This window comes from Pogoniulus pusillus, chromosome 14 (assembly GCF_015220805.1).
Source record: "Pogoniulus pusillus isolate bPogPus1 chromosome 14, bPogPus1.pri, whole genome shotgun sequence".
NCBI classification, from domain to species: Eukaryota; Metazoa; Chordata; class Aves; order Piciformes; family Lybiidae; genus Pogoniulus; species Pogoniulus pusillus.
In genome coordinates, this window is record NC_087277.1 from 6,990,961 (window position 1) to 7,007,954 (window position 16,994).

General features: G+C 38.0%; 1 protein-coding gene across 1 annotated transcript in view; it reads right to left on the reverse strand.

Moving 5' to 3' along the window:
* Positions 1-16,994, reverse strand: part of EIF3H (eukaryotic translation initiation factor 3 subunit H) — an 83,541-nt gene that overhangs the window by 11,713 nt on the left and 54,834 nt on the right. Inside the window, exons 3-5 of the mRNA XM_064154178.1 lie at positions 6,707-6,874; positions 5,106-5,205; positions 3,605-3,754 (exon numbers count right to left, since the gene is read on the reverse strand). Of these exons, the coding sequence (XP_064010248.1) occupies positions 3,605-3,754; positions 5,106-5,205; positions 6,707-6,874 (418 nt within the window). The remainder of the gene's footprint in view (positions 1-3,604; positions 3,755-5,105; positions 5,206-6,706; positions 6,875-16,994) is intronic.

Sequence of the window (16,994 nt, forward strand, 5' to 3'; positions counted from 1 at the left end):
CTTTTTAAGAGGATTTTGTTTGAATGAGATATGTAAGTCGGGAGTCTTGAACTCCATTCCCTTTTCTGCTCTGACTTTGATGTGTGCCTTTGGGCAACACATTTACCCTCTCTGTGTCAGCTTCCCTCATCTGCAAATTAGAGATTTTCATAATTATCTTAATAATCCGCTAAGCGCATTGAGATTTCTGAATAAGCAGTAGGATGTATAAAGGTTAACACTGCTTTCAAAAGCTAAAGGGACCCTCCCTGTCACTTCTGCAAGAATACTGCATCTGATGTTTGAAAAAGGCATCTGTCAAGTAGATGTTAGTGCAGTAAATGTTGAGCACATGTGTGCTTCCACTGACGCACACCATCAGAAAAATCGCTTCAGACAAATTGAGATATTATAAAACAACCCTATTATGAAGCTAGACCACAAAAAAGCTTTTTTTAATTTAAACTAGATCATCAATAGAATAGGCAAGAGATGGATGAGAATGGAAAAGTTGGTTGTAATTATTTCTCTGAAGATCTGGAACATTATCTGACAGGATTTTAATTCTTGAGTCTCTATCAAAAGATTGGCGGTACTCCAAGGTCTTCAAGACATTTTGGTCCTTCAGGGTAGCAGGAGCATAACAGTTTGAGCAAAAGGCCTTACTTGCTATTACTTGCTAGCCTTACGCTACTCTGCCTTCAACCTCTTTCCCTAGAACATTCCACTGAACTCAGATTTTACAAGAGAAACAAAGTTATGCCCCCAAAAATAAATTACTCTACACAATTATCACAAATGCACTTCAAAAGAAGATATTATGGTGCAGACAAAGCACCTCAAATAGGTACAGCTTCAAACTCAGACAAAGTGGGTGGCTGAACATGTGAGAAGCTTGATGAAACAAACTCTCCGGAGGAGAACAACTACAGGTAAGTAATTTCATTGCCAAAATCATTCCTTCAGAAGATTAAAAACCAGTTCAGGGATGCTCTCAAAAGACCAAAAAAATAAAACCCAAAACCAACCCCCTAAAAAGCTCAACCAATCCCAAACCTTAAAAAAAGAAGGTAGCACTACATTTACTGCCAACTAATTTCTGCTGCAAAGTTAAGTGAGAAGGATATGCATCAAAATGAAAAGTTGATCTGAATTGTTTTAGTCGCAACTATCCCAACACAAACATAAGGAAATGCAAAGTTAAAATAAAACTCCAGAAGAGTGGAGGTTTCAACTCCCCTACTTCAGGCAATATATTCTTTAACAGAGAAATCTTCATAGTTGAATTCAAGTAAAAACTAGTTAAATATTTCAGTAGGCAGTATAAATCACTCTACTTTGAATAAATGAGCACTAGAATGTTTTAATTTGCCAGCTGCTGAGTTATACCAATGTAAGGTATCACTGGATGTAACCTGTCTGATAACTAAAAGCAACTAACAAATAGTTTTTTTTAAAGGATACATTCAAATAAACCCACTGGGGTAATTTCCAAAACTTTCTCTCCTTCAATGCAAACTAAGCACCTTAACCTCCTCAAACAGATCAGGTTAGTGAGAAGAATGCTGTCAGGAAAGATAATTTAGAAATACCTCTGTAAACTGATGAATCCATTTAATTAAGCTCCCATTAGTGGGAAATTCTAGACTTCAATAAGCTCAAGAAATTTCTGCCACTACATAGGATAGTAACTGGGTAAGTTCAAAGAAGCACACTTAATTGAAAAGGCACTTTTAACCAGGTTTATCAAAAAAATCCAGTGGCACCCATGTCAGCAGATCTGCAAGAAACTGCCCCAAGAAAACATCTATTGAAAAGAAACTTTGATTCACTACGGAAAAAACATCCCCTCTGTTTTCTTGCTGTAAAGGATTCCTAAACACAAATTCTCTTTTTTCTTTTGGGCTCCTGCTTTTCTTGTTCACTTCTTTTCCTGTTTACTGATATGAAGGCCAACACAAAAGCCTATATTGCACCAGGCTGTTAACAACATCATTGTAGGAAGGAAATTAATTTGTACAGTTCTTATCTTTTATCTTGAATTAGGGCAGTGGTATGGAACAGTTATTACGTAAGATGTGAAGCTGATGAAAAAATCCAGCTGTGGTTTGTGATCTGTTCAAATTAATTTCCATATCCAGAATTGTATTGTATGACTAGCAGCAGCCCCTGCTAGGATCCACGGGACTGGGTAATCTCAACATTTTTTACGGGAGCAATATCATAGAAACCATCAAGGGCAATGCTGTCAGGTCACTTGGAAACCTGCTGTGCTCTCAGCACAGTCTCCTTACAGTGAGGTGATAGAGATTATGAGGAATCACTGTCATCTTGTACACACAGTGCCTACCTTCTCAGAAAGGAAAAGCTTTGTGATCTTTGATCAAGCAAAGAGCCTGACAGAAAGCCTGAAAAGTCACAGATTGAACTTCTGTGTATAAAAATTCTTCACTTCAATAATTCCAAGGTGCAAAGTCACAACTTAGTCATAAATTTTTCTCCAGTATCTCTTGCAACATTTGCAAATTTGCTGCCAGAGTTCAACCCTTTACCTGTTCTCTCTTGATCAACTTCTCTAAAAGCTATCTGTGATTCAGTATATTCACATAAACTCAAGAAAAAAAAAATAGAGTGGAAGAGCTCTGCTAACTCAAGACAATATATGGATGACCAGTAATATGGGTCCCCTTACGTGGGAGGTCGGGGAGTGATACTGGGGGACTGGAAGGAAGGGGAAAAAGAAAAGAAGTAAGTCATATTCAGCTAATCAGCTAACTTGGTTGTGAGAAGGAATCAGAATTTTGGCTTTCACATTAAAAAAGTTACACCCCAAAAATCTATCAGTGAGTACATCTCAGTTTCTACACGCAGCTAAATACTGCATCATTTTGTCTGTCAGATTATTTTGGTCAGCCTAGTAGTAATCCAGTTCACTGTCAAAACAGTTGCTGTGTAAGATTTAAGAACCACCAAATTTCTGGTAGTCCTGCTACAAGTCATGCCTACTTCAGTATTTCAAATGTACTTTCAGAGCAAAGCGTAACAAGAATAAAAAGCTACTCTTAGACAAAGTTATGATCGTTCTAGAAACTCTGTAACAGACTCCGACACCATGAATGCGAGCTGTTATAATAATCAGCTGGACTATTTCTGGCAGTTTCTCTGATAGGGGCTTTATTATTTAATTTCATTTTATTTTCAAATGCTTCCTGCTACCAAAGTAGAACGAATGTGATTTATTCTCTTATTACAGTGATTTATAGAATTACTTCAGGAATATTTATCAAAACCAATTTTTCTTCTCAGGTCTATTTGCCTGAATTTTCTGAATGCTGGTATTTTTATTTTTTTTTACATAAACACACAGTACTGAGAAGATTCTACATTTCAAGCACTAGAGAAATATGTGAATTACAGACTGAGATCAGCCCTTGAATTAAATGCTATAGCTTTATTATGCAGTTTTTCCTTCAGCAAACGAACGCGAAGGGTAAAGTCTTAACCCTATTAAAAGCCAAGGCAAAGCTTCCATGGACTGTAATAAGACTGGGATTTCACCTAAGGTGCTAAACTGTGGTTTGGGGAAGTGAATAAAAATACATCCATTGTTGTAACAAGTACTTACCTGCTAGCCAGACTGAGCAATTCATGTCTATCGGCTACTCCAGATTTCTTTTCTAGTTCCCACAACATCACATTGATAAGGTATGAATTCTTTATTACGATGGGCACTTCTTCAAACATGTTTTCATAAGCAATATTGGCTTTTTTCAAGCTGTGAAAAAAAGAATTGAAGAATATTTATTAATACAAGCAGTGGCTCTCTTGGTTGTTTTTTTTTTTTTTGTTGAATTGTAGTTTCAGCAGTTGACAGTTCTGTAAAAACTTTTCACTCTTCCACAATCAAACACGAGTCAAGTTTTGGTAAGAAAGCATTTGCATGGCAAAACCTCACAGTTAGAAAGACAAGGAAAAGCTGCTCTAGGAAAAACTCCCCAAAGTCAAGCAGTCACTCTGCTTGCTAATACATTACTTACATGAAAAAGCCTGCAGCAAAAGACTGAACTGACAGGATTAACTCTGCCCCTTCCAAAAGATTTTACTCATTTCCCTGCCATCAGGGTTTTTTTAAATAGAAGTGAAAAGTTAGTTACCATATGACACTGAAATACCTTTAAAACCCTAACTGCTACAAAGAAAAAGCTCCCTCAACAGCTGAATAATTAAAAGTTTTACTGACCAAAACTTACACTGACAAAAGTGTTAAAATACCACATTCCAGTAGGTATTTTTGTAATCTTACAATAGAAACTATTGTTATGGCCTTATAATGAATCAGACAGTAATTATTTTAATCATTTCCAAGGAAATACATCCTTAATGCATATTGGATTTTGGAATAAAAGCTTTTGCCTACTGTGTTCTCCCTGCCCTCCCCTTTTTTTTGTTTTAAACTAAGCACAGATTTGTTTGTTCATCACAAAAATATGATGTGTAGACACCAAGCAATGAAATGATTCCGGTTTTCCTCAACAAAAGAAAGTTTAATAAATGCTTGTGCTTTTGCTGTTGAACACCAAGCTGTCTGAGGAGAAGGATGACAGCTAAGGCCTACATCTATTACTAGCAGCTAATCTTTTGAAACATGGTAATTATCCTACTTTACTCCAGAAGACTGTGTCCACACGGGGGAGTTAATTTGGAATAAACACAGAAGAACAGCTATTCCAGAATACCTGATCAATTTTCCTTCTGGAAAAATAACAGAAGAGCTTGAAGACAGACCAGCTATTTCCTCTTCTCCATTTCTCTTTCTATATTTTTGACTCTTTCCCCAGATACAGCTATCTTCATCATGGTCCCTACAGCCAGTCCGGTGACCACCTCCAAAATCTGTTCAACTTCCATCATCTCAGCCCTTATTTAGGTATCCAAAGGCAGACTTTTATGCCTTCTCAGTCCACTGTTATCAGTACACACCTATCACTACCCGTATAAATCCAGTTTCCCCAGCATGCCCTGTTACAACAGTTGCTACAACAGAGTATTTCATCATTCCATGTACCACTCTGCCTCTCAAGTAATTCAGCAAAGCCTAGGTCAAAACACTCTTTTAAGTTACTTACGCTTCTGGAGAGAAGTCTTTTTCTTTGCAGACTTCCATCAGTTTGGGAGTCAGCCTGTATGCCTTTAGTGACAAAGATCCTTGGGCAGTCTTAATGGGATCTATTATCAAAAATGAAGGAAGCATATTATTGCTAACCCCAGATTGCCTTGAATGACATAAAGAGTAGGAAAATTATCTAAGGAGTCCTATTAAAAAAGTTAAGACAACCAACACAGAAAAGACACTACAACAGCTGTAAACCTATTGTACTGAAACATAAATTACATCCAACTATGTACAGTGAAGCTAATTAATAAACTTAAGTTGAAGAACATTGCAGGGATTTAGACCCCCCACTCACATCAATGTTGTGAGATCTACTCACAACATTATTTTCCCATTAAAGGTCAAATTAATTTTCTTTCTTTTCATATGAACTATCCACAGCATTTATGTAAAAGCTACCAGATTTAAAGAGGTTTTTTCTTCTCCTGCTGTAAATTATTCACTAAACTACATTATACAATAACAAAAAATGTAAAAAAAAATTAGAGTAGCAAGGAGCTAATTCAGATCAAGTTGCCCTGCTGCTACGTGCATAACAATGTAAGTGGTGTATAAAATGATTAGTTTTGCCTTGACATAGCCTACTGAATTTAGGGGGAAATTTTCTAAACAAACTGTTACATTCCTAGGACAAAGAAGCTTAACACTTGCAGCATGATAACGGCTGAAGCATGCCAACATGAGAATAAAAGCTGTGTTAACATTCATGTTGTCTGAAACCTTAACACAGTAAAACTTTTAGCAATCGGTGATAAAATGAAAACCAAAATAGACTGAAACAAGTGGAAAATTCATCAAGGTCTGATGATGCAATGTTTCCAGCCAATATAAGTATACTTTAACAACTTGTTCTTTACTGTAATCCAATTGTTAACATACTGAAACAATTTTGGGGCAGCTCATAAGATTGATCGTATTCATTAGTATTTTTTCTGACAGATACTCAGGACGTTACATTTACTTCTCAGCTGGAAACTATATGCAAGTCTGCCAGATATGGCAAACTGTGAGTGTTTGGGGAGGGGGAGGCTATAAAGCTGTTAAATTGCCTACGGTTCTGATACAGCACAGAACATCTGGTCTGGAGAGCTTGAGGAAACACCATTAAATAGGCAGAAAAGAAAAAAATCTTTGTGCTAAGAAACAGTCCAGGTTTTGTATGCTTCTGTCAGAGGTATAAAAAAAAACTTGGCAAGTCGTGTGATGATTGGTCAGTCACGTACAGAGCCAGACACGCTAGCAAGCAGGGTTTGTTAGACATCTGGTCCAGTTCCACCACCCCTTCGACGAGGGAGGGGAGATGAAGGAATAAAAATGAAGCAGCTACTCCAGCATTCCAAAACGTACACATCAGGGCTCTGATAGCAAGAAAAATAAACAGAAAGAAGGAAACCCTGTCTAGACTTAGCTGCTGCTGAGGCTGCTGTAGACACAGGGTTGGTATTTACTCGAAAAGGCCTGCCAGGCTACTCTTACAGGCAAAAGACAGAATACAAAAATAGTAGTAATAATATTAAGAGGGGAAAAGAATAATAAAGGAAACCTCATACTAACCGTAAATGAGAACTACAGACTCCTCAATTGCGTGCTGGTAACTGAACTGGGAGTCCAGGAGGGCACGAGTGACAAAAGAGCCGTAGTATGTGGACTGGTACCAGCCAACGTGAAGATGATCGATGTTTACGTGGCGGAGGCTTCGCATCATTTCCATCTGGTATTGAACTAGATTAAAGAAAAAAGTCTGCTTAAAAAATAACCTTACACAATTTGTACTATTTCAAGAGAGAGCTTGGTATTAAGTGAGTAAATTGCATTTTATTTTGGAGGAGTTTTCGCAATGGCATAGAAGGTTGTTTATTCATTGCCAGACTGTCTTCATTAAAATCCAAAGCTCCCTCCAACAATGAGAGTAAGACCAGTCTAGGTAAGCAAATGTTCTTCAGCTGCAATTAATTGCTAAAGTGATCACCAAACTGTTACATCTCATTTACAGGGTGTACTACCTCCCTTGCTGATAAAAAACCCAGATATTGAGTGTCATTAAGCAGTAAAATTTTGCGTAACTATGATTTCAATACCAGAGTTTGGGGACCAGCTATAGCTGGCAGGTAGTTTTCACTGCATTTACCTTCAGATTTTCAACACTGTTTCATCTTTTTAGAACTATATAAATACATGTGTGCATATATTATACATATCACATTTACATACATTAGGTTGTTTTAGACAATAGAAAACATTTTATGGTATTTGTTGGTTGGTTTCTTTTACATCAACAGCTGTAATGCTTCATTATACCAACACATCAATTCTGTTTCTAAAATGTCTTGTTCAAACAGATTGCCTGTATTCAGTTTAACATAATCCCATTGAGCAGATCAACACACCTGATCACTTAGCAGACCTTTTAAAATGGTTAAATTTAAGGAAGCAGTGATTTCAGGGTGATTATCAGATGAATCAATGCTCACAGCCACCTGATAGGAAATCAAATGCAGCAGTACTACACAACCCTTAGGTTTTGCCTGCAGCTGCAAACTGAAAAAGATAAAACTCAGACTCCTCCTACGCATTCATTTGTGCTAATTTTTTCAAAGCTTCTCCTTGCAAAGATGAAAATATGATCTTCATTATGAAATGAAGCAATATCAAATAGAGGACAGAATGTGCTTTGTTTTCAGACCCCACTTTATGTCCTTTCAAGAGCAGACAAAAGTCCATCCATATTCTTTGAAGATATGAGGAGATCTTTTTCACAATTCTACACTTTTCCAACTTACCATCCTTACAGCACAAACTACATTCTGCAGCCTGATGGCCCTTGTTACTAAACTGCCATGATCTCACTGTTTTTAACGTAATCTATCTACACTTGTATAAGCCCTTGAAGACTTTTTTCATCCACATGTTGGTGCTTACATTCTATTTCATAATCTCTTAGTATAAATTACCTCCAATTTGTGTTTTATCCAAAATATAATACAACAGCTCAAAACTCATACAATGAAAGCGTCCAGGCTACAGTCTGGTATCTCATGAAACAGCGCAAGCAAAGAAAAGGCCTCCACCACTTGGCTGTCTTCTAAACTAAGCTGTCACTACATGCTCCAGGGCAGACAGCTAAGTAGAACTGACCAATTAATTATTTCAAGGTCAGTTTGAAAAATCTTTCTCCTTGCCAGATCAAAATAAATTTTAATCCCACTTTCATTGTACAAGTCCAGATTTACTGGCCAGTTTAAAGGATAGTCCTCACATAGCAGCCCTTATGATTTAGCAGACAGCATCTCAACATTTCTCACAAAAGCAAAGCCAAGATTTATCTTGTCAAAGAAGCTCAGACTTCAAACTTAAAGGTTCTGTTGGTTGTTGTGGGGGGAAGGCATTGACTTTCTGAATTTTACCACTGAAACAAGAAAACACAGACCTCCTCCAGAACAAACAAAAAAAACCCTCCCACTGTGACCACGATTTTGAATTGAAAAAGCATATGTTCCATTTATTAAATGTAGCTAAAATAAACTTTTTTAGTTAGAGAAGGTTTTGCAAAGATATCTCTATGTGGAAAGCAATACTTGCTTTTGACATGATGTGCTACAACACGCTAAGACATGAAATTATGCTTAGATCCTTTCTAGCCAAATGAAGTCATGAAAAGGAAAAGAAATAGATTTCAAAAAGCAGTTGAAAGAAATAAAACTTTTTTTTGAGAATGAAGTGTGAACTTTTAGATAGCTGTAGCTAAAGACACAGACAGAGTAACCACCATGAAATGATGGGAAGACACTAATATATTCCTATGGAATCATGTGGTTGACCCAATCAGATCATTTCTCCCTTAAGAGGTCAAGAATCATAGAATCATAGAATGTCAGGGGCTGGAAGGGACCTCAAAAGATCATCTGGTCCAGCCCCCCTGCCAGAGCAGCATCACTTAGAGCAGCTCACGCTGGAACGCATCCAGACGGTTCCTGAATATCTCCAGAAGGGAGAACTCCACAAAGCCCCAGGCAGCCTGTTCCAGTGCTCTGTCACCCTCACAATGAAAAACTTCTTCCTCAGGATCACATGGAACCTCCTACGCCTCAAGTTTCCCCCACTGCCCCTTGTCCTGTCACTGAGCACCACCAAAGAGGCTGGCTCCATCCTCCTGGCACTCACCTCTTACATATTTATAAACATTATTGAGGGTACCCCTTAGACTCCTCCTCTCCAAGCTAAAAAGCCCCAGCTCCCTCAGTCTCTCTTCATAAGGAATATGTTCAACTACCTTAATCATTTTTGTGGTTCTCCAGAAAAGGAATATCCCATAAAAACATCCAGATCTTCTACAAACCTGTATAAAGGTATATCATACCCTTAGAAGTGTTGACCTAACAGTCAACTGGTAATCAAGTCCCAGGACAACTACTTTCCTTAAACATGGTACAATCAGCACTATGTAACTGAACACAAGTGTGAGCGATATGGCCTAGAAGAGAAATATTTTACTGAAAACTATCCAGATTTCAAGTCAGCAATTCCTCCTCTCATGACTGTTAGCAGTTAGATGATAATGAAGGCAACAGGCGAAAAAGTCTCTAAGACCCAATAAAACATCAATAGCTAACATCTCTGCTTTGGGAAAACAACCACAGAAATTAAAACATGATGCAGTCTCCACCATGGAGAAATGGAAACTCTTTCAACCAAACATATACATTTTATAACGTGTATTAGTAGCTAGATAACTCTAACAAGCTGCCAGCTTCCACAAATGGGGAACAGCCATGAGATGCTTTTCTTGATATTGTTACTGCTGTTTCTTTCCCATCTTTTGCCCAGTCTAGAAGACACCACCTTTTTATCTAGAATTTCAGCACAAACTATGCAAGAACTCCCTCCTTCTACCCAATCCTCAGTCTGCTTGGACATAGCATGGTCATGCAATTCTAAGGAGTTCATTGTTTCAAATCAGTCTTCCCCATGCCACACCACAAAGGTACCACTAAAAAGCACCACAAAGTCTGATGGTGTCCAAAACTGAGGAAAGCAAGGAAAAGAGCAGGGGAACAGTCAGACCAGGATGTTCCCCCCATCCTCTACACATGTAAACAGTTTATCTATATTTTTAAGTAAATTATGTGTTTGGGGATGCCAACAGTTATGCTTGCACTTCTCTGTGCTCACACTTCTCAGTGTGCTTTTTGCATTGAGAACACACAGCCTCTGTCTCTTGAGCCACCATGCATCTCCTGAGCATCTCTCCAAAGATGAACTTCTTTTGAACAGAAAACTGCCTCTTTTGTTATTACTTTTCTTAAAAGCCTTCCTCAAAAAGGTTAATTTTTCTGTTAGTCTGCAAATTAATGGGAGAGATTAATGCAGCTATAAAGTGTTACTATGATTCATGTAAAAGCAGAAAAAATGCAAAACTATACAGTGTGGGTGTTTTGCTTCCATATGAGTGGCTGATGTGAATCTTTGCTTAAGAGAATACCTTGACTGAAACAGTAAATCTTATTACAATAATTTGGTGGGTATTTTTGACCCCTGAATTCAATTACTTTTAAACAAATTTGTTGCAAAGGACTAAGGCAAACACTAAAATAATGTAAACATTTTCTCCTTTCCTAAAATACTGATAGTATTGGAAATTTTAACTGAGTTTTAACATGTACAAGGTACACAAACCACCTTACCAATAAGAAAGTAATATATCCAAACAACAAATACAAGGCCAAGAACTGAGCAGTAATGTGTAACATTGGGGCAACTCAGTCATGTTCTTTAAACACCTTACAATATCCTTGGTCATTTCTAATGCAAGAATAGGTCCAACCAATTGAAGTACTAAAAAAATGAAACAAAAAAAATCCATGTGATGATCTTGAAATCTAAACAAACCTAAGACACCAGACTTTACAAGTAACTGGCAAATTCACATCCTTCTTGAAATAACAGCTTAATTCCAAAGCTATTCCAAAAGAAGTATTCTTGTTGCAGTCTATACATAGTGCAAGTTTATTTGTCACTATAACTGTATCATTTTTATTTCTTTATAAACAAATCATTAACATCCAGTTCTCAGGAGGTCACATATCAATGTATGTGTTGCCAAAATTTAGTCCTTGAACAGTCATTGTTGCCATCAGATGAGATGCATTTCAGCCTGGCCACATTCAGACTGCTGGTAAATATTATGACATGTGGAACATTGACTAAAGATGGCCTGGAGGCAATACATTTGATAGTACTTCAGATGCTCAAAGTCTTAATTGTCAAAATATATTTTAAGTTGATAGACCTAAAGAAATTTGATTTTTAAGAGCAGAAACCAACATGTCTTCAAAAAAGCCCCAAAGTAGAACTTCACACATGACATCCTACATTGAAAGCTGGTTTCACATTGCCGCTGAGCCACTTTGCTGCAGCGTCCACTGCAAACAGGCAGCACCACAAAAGGAGCTAACAACTCTACACTATGAACCACAACTGCATAGCCTTCAGCCATGATTTCACAAGTAAGTATTTGTGTCTTGACTCAAATTTAACATATTTATCCTTAAATGATGAACTCAAGCAGCAGAAGTTCTACATTTTCATGAGAGCAGGTCACTCTTTCAAGGACCTTTACTGCTCCTTCACTAATAACAGAATGAATATCATTTGCTTGCAGAATCTTAGGCATCCAACTAAAAGATGAGTTTGTCAGCCAAATTTACTCAAGAATGGGCCTACATTCCAAAGGGCCCAGAAGTCCATCAGAAGAAAGAGCATCCATCAGGGAGCTAACAGTTCTCTGGATTTAGCTGGCAACATGAACACAGCAAATTCTGCTTATTCTGGTCAAACTATGTCAAAAAAACAATTAATCATTCCTTTATAGCACCACTACTAATGTGGACAGTATTTTAAAGGCAATAATTTGCCTCTTTTGAAGTGCTACCATGTGTACTGTACAAGTGCTATACACTACATGGTACTTTTAGCAGCACAGAAAATTCCGTTTTTCCCTATACATATTAAGCTTTGCCAAACCACATGTATGATTCAGACACTATCTCCAATGACTAAAGCAAGTTAGCAGATGCTAGTTCAAGGAACCAGCATATGCATTTGAAAAGAAGGAAAACTGATTTATTTAATTAAGCACAGAGTATTACAGAGACAACAGATTAATTAGTTTCCCTCCACACACATATCTCGATCGTCTAAAAAAAGTACGAATCACAATGACTGCATCTATTGATAATCATTCCAATGATGAAGATACAGATAATTAGTACCACAATCAACTTAACTCTGGCTTAAAATTACAACTAAGAAGGATGGACAACGAGAAAGAAGGATTCACAATTACTTCCAGCAAAGGCAGTATTTTATCTGAAAAAGCCTTTAAATACTGCTTAAAAAATACTTCTTCAGCTTAAGTGTGCATATATTTGCAGATTTTTATCTATATCCAACCTCCTCACACTTCTCCCAGGACAAATGCACAAGCTCAGCAACTCAACAATTCTCCTATTCAGAGAGAAACAAAAATTAAAAATAAATATTGCCTTCCTCAATAATATTCATTTCCTCTTCTGAAATATCAAGTCAGTGTTACAAAACAGTACTCTATTTTATGCACTTTTTCTGTACTGGGCTAAAAGCACCTGATCTGCTCTAAACTTGGAAGCTAAGCAGACTAGGGACTGTGAGTAGCTGGATAGGGAAAAAAAAATCACCTGAAAACAGGCAAAAGTCCAAGAGTTATAATCAATCATAAAAACACAAAACCAAAAGTGAGTTAAAAAGCTTAATTCAACTCCATCTCACTTGATAAATTCAAGGATGAAAAAAAAAAGGCAGAAAATATTTGCCCAAAGTGGATTAAATTTAAGGAATTGTTAACTTTTAATAAGTTAGCAACTGTGGTAGAAAACCTGCAAACCACCTGAAAATCTGCATCTTCTTTATAGCCTATGGGAGAAACTGAAAGCAAGTCTGCATAACCATGTCCACCTATGCCATCAATGCCACTACTTGAGTAAGAGCAAGCCCAAGTGCTTTTCATGGGTAGATGCTCACTGCAGCAACCATGGCTTTGATAGTGTCTTAACACTTCCTAAAGCAAAAACTTTTATGAGAAAGAAGGGGAGAAAGAGAAAAGGGAAAACATAAAGCAAGTATTTACTGTGTATGCTCAGTCAACTCATTAATTTTTAACCTCGATTACAGCTCAGTGTTAGCTTTGCTAACATTTACTAGCCCTGTGTGATATTGTGCTCTAAAGAAAAAGTATGAGACACTCAAAGTACCACAAGCAGTAATGTGACCAGTGAAAAGCATCAGGGACATGACAAAAATAAACCAACATGTTTAGAATGCTTCTGTCTGGAGATACCCAGTAGGTAAGTGTGTGTCTCCAGGCTAATTTACTAGCACTTTAGACAGCAGTTGCTCTTGCACAGTCTCCACCAGAGCTCATGACTAGAGGCTTGGCAGTACAGGCAGCGGTAACTGCTCTGGAGTGAGGAAGATCACACCAAAGCAAGCACTAACTGCCCATCACCACCTTGCTGCTTTACAGAGCTGGTTCCAAAATGTGGGCCAGCACAAGAGCAAGGTGGGAAAGTGTAGCTCTGTTGCTAGTGGGAATAAAGGAGGATGAAGACAAGTTTTTAGCCCAAAGGAATAAAACAAGGCAGTGGAGAGCATAGGGATGTGCGTGACGGGACAAGAGGAAAGCAGCAAATGGAAGCAAACCACATCCTGCACATGTGCTGGCACTCTCCCTGAGTTTTCTGACAGCATTCGTGGGGCTATGGTCTAAGCACATAACCACTGAAATAGGAGGCAACCAAACCAATCAAGCTATAATATCATGGAGATATTCAAAACCCACCTGGACACGTTCCTACATGATCTGGTACAGGTGATCCTGCTCTGGCTGGGAGGCTGAGCTAGACGATCTTTCAAGGTCCCTTCTAGCCCCTGACATTCTATGATTTTATTAACACATAAATGAGCACTCAAGAGAAGCCTTTGGACAAACTAAATAAATATCATTGACCACACAATTCTCTATACAGCTCAAGATAATAGAAACTTGCACTGTTTTTAAATAAACACACCTGAGCTTCAAAAAGTCTAAAGAAGACAGGCAGAACTGCCAGAGTAACTTGCAAAACTCTCTTCTAATGCTTGCTACATTATCCTAAAGGATAAAAGCAAAATACAATATTATCTTCTAGAAATATTAAAATAATTGAAGCTTCTAAAAGCATTTTTTAATTCAGAAATACATTTTACATTAAGCATCTTGAAATGGAATACAAAATCAAGCAATATCCTTTCACTATCTTGTTGACAATGACTTTCAAAGAAGCAAATACCAGAAAAAAAGGCAGCCTATTTTGAAGGCTTTCTGCCATATATTTGGAGTAGTTTTCTTGGCATTTATATAGAAAGCTCCAACTTCACAGTATCCTATACAAACTCAACACTGAATCCTCCATCTCCTCCTGTACAGCAGGTAAACATTATCCATACCTAAGCAACAATTTGGATGACTGCAGAACTATTTTTATGTTGACTGAAGATGGATTTGTGCACAAGATGAAAATCTTTATCAGGAAAAAAGTTTCAGACAGCCTATACTGTCATGACAGTAATAAATTACACTACTAAAAATGCCAGCTGGGCAACTTAGTTCTTGCTTTCCTTGTAAAAGGATGAGATGCTATCTCATTTCCTAATAAACATCAAATGTCTAATGAAAGCATCAAATGTTTTCAATTAGGAATGCATTCCCATGAACTTCAGCACCTTAAAGCTTTCACTTGTATTTTTTTTTGTCCAGTGAGTATCATTCTAGCTGATAAAATGCAAAGTAGGCTTTAAGGCATGAAAAGGAAATTGGCATGGTCAAAGACCAACTATATGTTAGAGTAACCTTGTATCTGACTGAGCACCTCCTTTAAATGACAAAATCTTGCTAAACTTTTTCACTGGCTATTGATTTTTGCTTGTTTAGTCTAGTGAGGCCAAACCAACAGTTAAAAGCTCTTTCTTGACACACTACCAACAGCATTAACACAGTATTAAATTAACAGCACACAGGAGAAGTACAGGCTGGATGTTAGGAGGAAGTTCTTCACAGAGAGAGTGATTTGCCATTGGAATGGGCTGCCCAGGGAGGTGGTGGAGTCACCAACCCTGGAGGTGTTGAAGAAAAGCCTGGATGAGGCACTTAGTGCCATGGTCTAGTTGACTGGATAGTAGTGCTGAGTGATAGGTTGGACTGGATGATCTTGGAGGTCTCTTCCAACCTGGTTGATTCTATGATTCTATCTTATTGCTACAAGTCACAAAGCACTTAGGTTCACAATAACACAAAAAATGTGGTGAATATATAAATCCTGTCCTACATAAATGTCAATCAGATTAATGTATTTTTATGACATTTTCTGTCTTAAAGGTGTTCAAGTAAGTTATTACCTGGAAAAAAACCCTAGGAGGTGTTCAAAGATTAATGAATTACATGATCATTTAAGTATTTTTTTTTAATTTAACACAGACTTTCATATCTAATGAGAGCAGAGTGGGAACAGACACTGACACAAAAGCAACTTTGCAATCACTGCACTTTGACAGCCAGCAATGTCATACATTGTGCATCTCAATTCTGCCTCATTTTATCAGTAACTTTTCCATAAATGAAGAAGAACAACAATGACTTCATGTAAGCAGTTTGGGGACTTTTAAGTTCCCCAACTCCTCTTGAAAAGCAGACAAAATATTGGGGGATTTGTAATGCTTCACAGTTTGGGTATCTTGTACCACTCTTAAGTGTTTGCGTTGCAAAACTTAAAGGGCACAGGAAAGTGGAGGGACATCTTCAACAAGTTACTTAAAGCCAAAACATCCATCTTGTGAAGATGTTTTCTGATAGCTTGGTATTAAATATCTATGTCTATTTTGAGGAATCTTTCACATTGTTCATAAGGTTCAAGAGCACAAAATGTGATCTGAACACCGAAGCAGACAGCCCTCACACAACAATTTTCCTGAACTGTCCTCCTAGTAAATCAAGACTCAAAAAAAGAATCCCAAACTAAGCAAGCTGTATTTTAACCCAGTTGCTACAGACTGTTTCATCAGTTCAGAGACACCCAAGCTGTTTGTTTGCTGCAATCTCCATTAGTCCATCTGAAACGTTAAACATTTGGCTGAGAGAATCAGTCAAGAAATGCTCTAACTTTTACCAAAACATGGTAGCTACACTCCCCGAATCACATCTTTTGATCCAAAATCACACAAGTGTCTATTGAACTTTCAAATGTGTTTAATGCACTTAGAGGGGAAAGTCTCTTCTTGAAGACCTCAAGGGACGGTGACTCCATCACCTCCCTGGGCAGCCCATTCCAATGGGAAATCACTCTCTCTGTGAAGAACTTCCTCCAGCCTATACCTTCCCCAGCACAACTTGAGACTGTGTCCCCTTGTTCTATTGCTGGTTGCCTGGCAGAAGAGGCCACCCCCCACCTGGCTACAATGTCCCTTCAGGTAGTTGTAGACAGCAATGAGGTCACTCCTGAGCCTCCTCTTCTCCAGGCTAAACAACCCCAGCTCCCTCAGCCTCCAGGAGGGGCTCCCAACCACCCTTCCACCTCCCTTCCTCCCCTGTACCTTATCCCAGACTTTGCCTTATGTTCAAGGTAAGTTCGGAGAATCAGCCAGGGGGGTTAGGAAGCAGAGGGATTAGTCACACAGTCAGCAAGTTAGGGAGAGAAGGGAAGCAGCCAAAGTCAGAGAACAACTGTGTTATCCTGTTTGTGTTCTCGTTTTTATACATCTTAGCAAGCTTACGAGT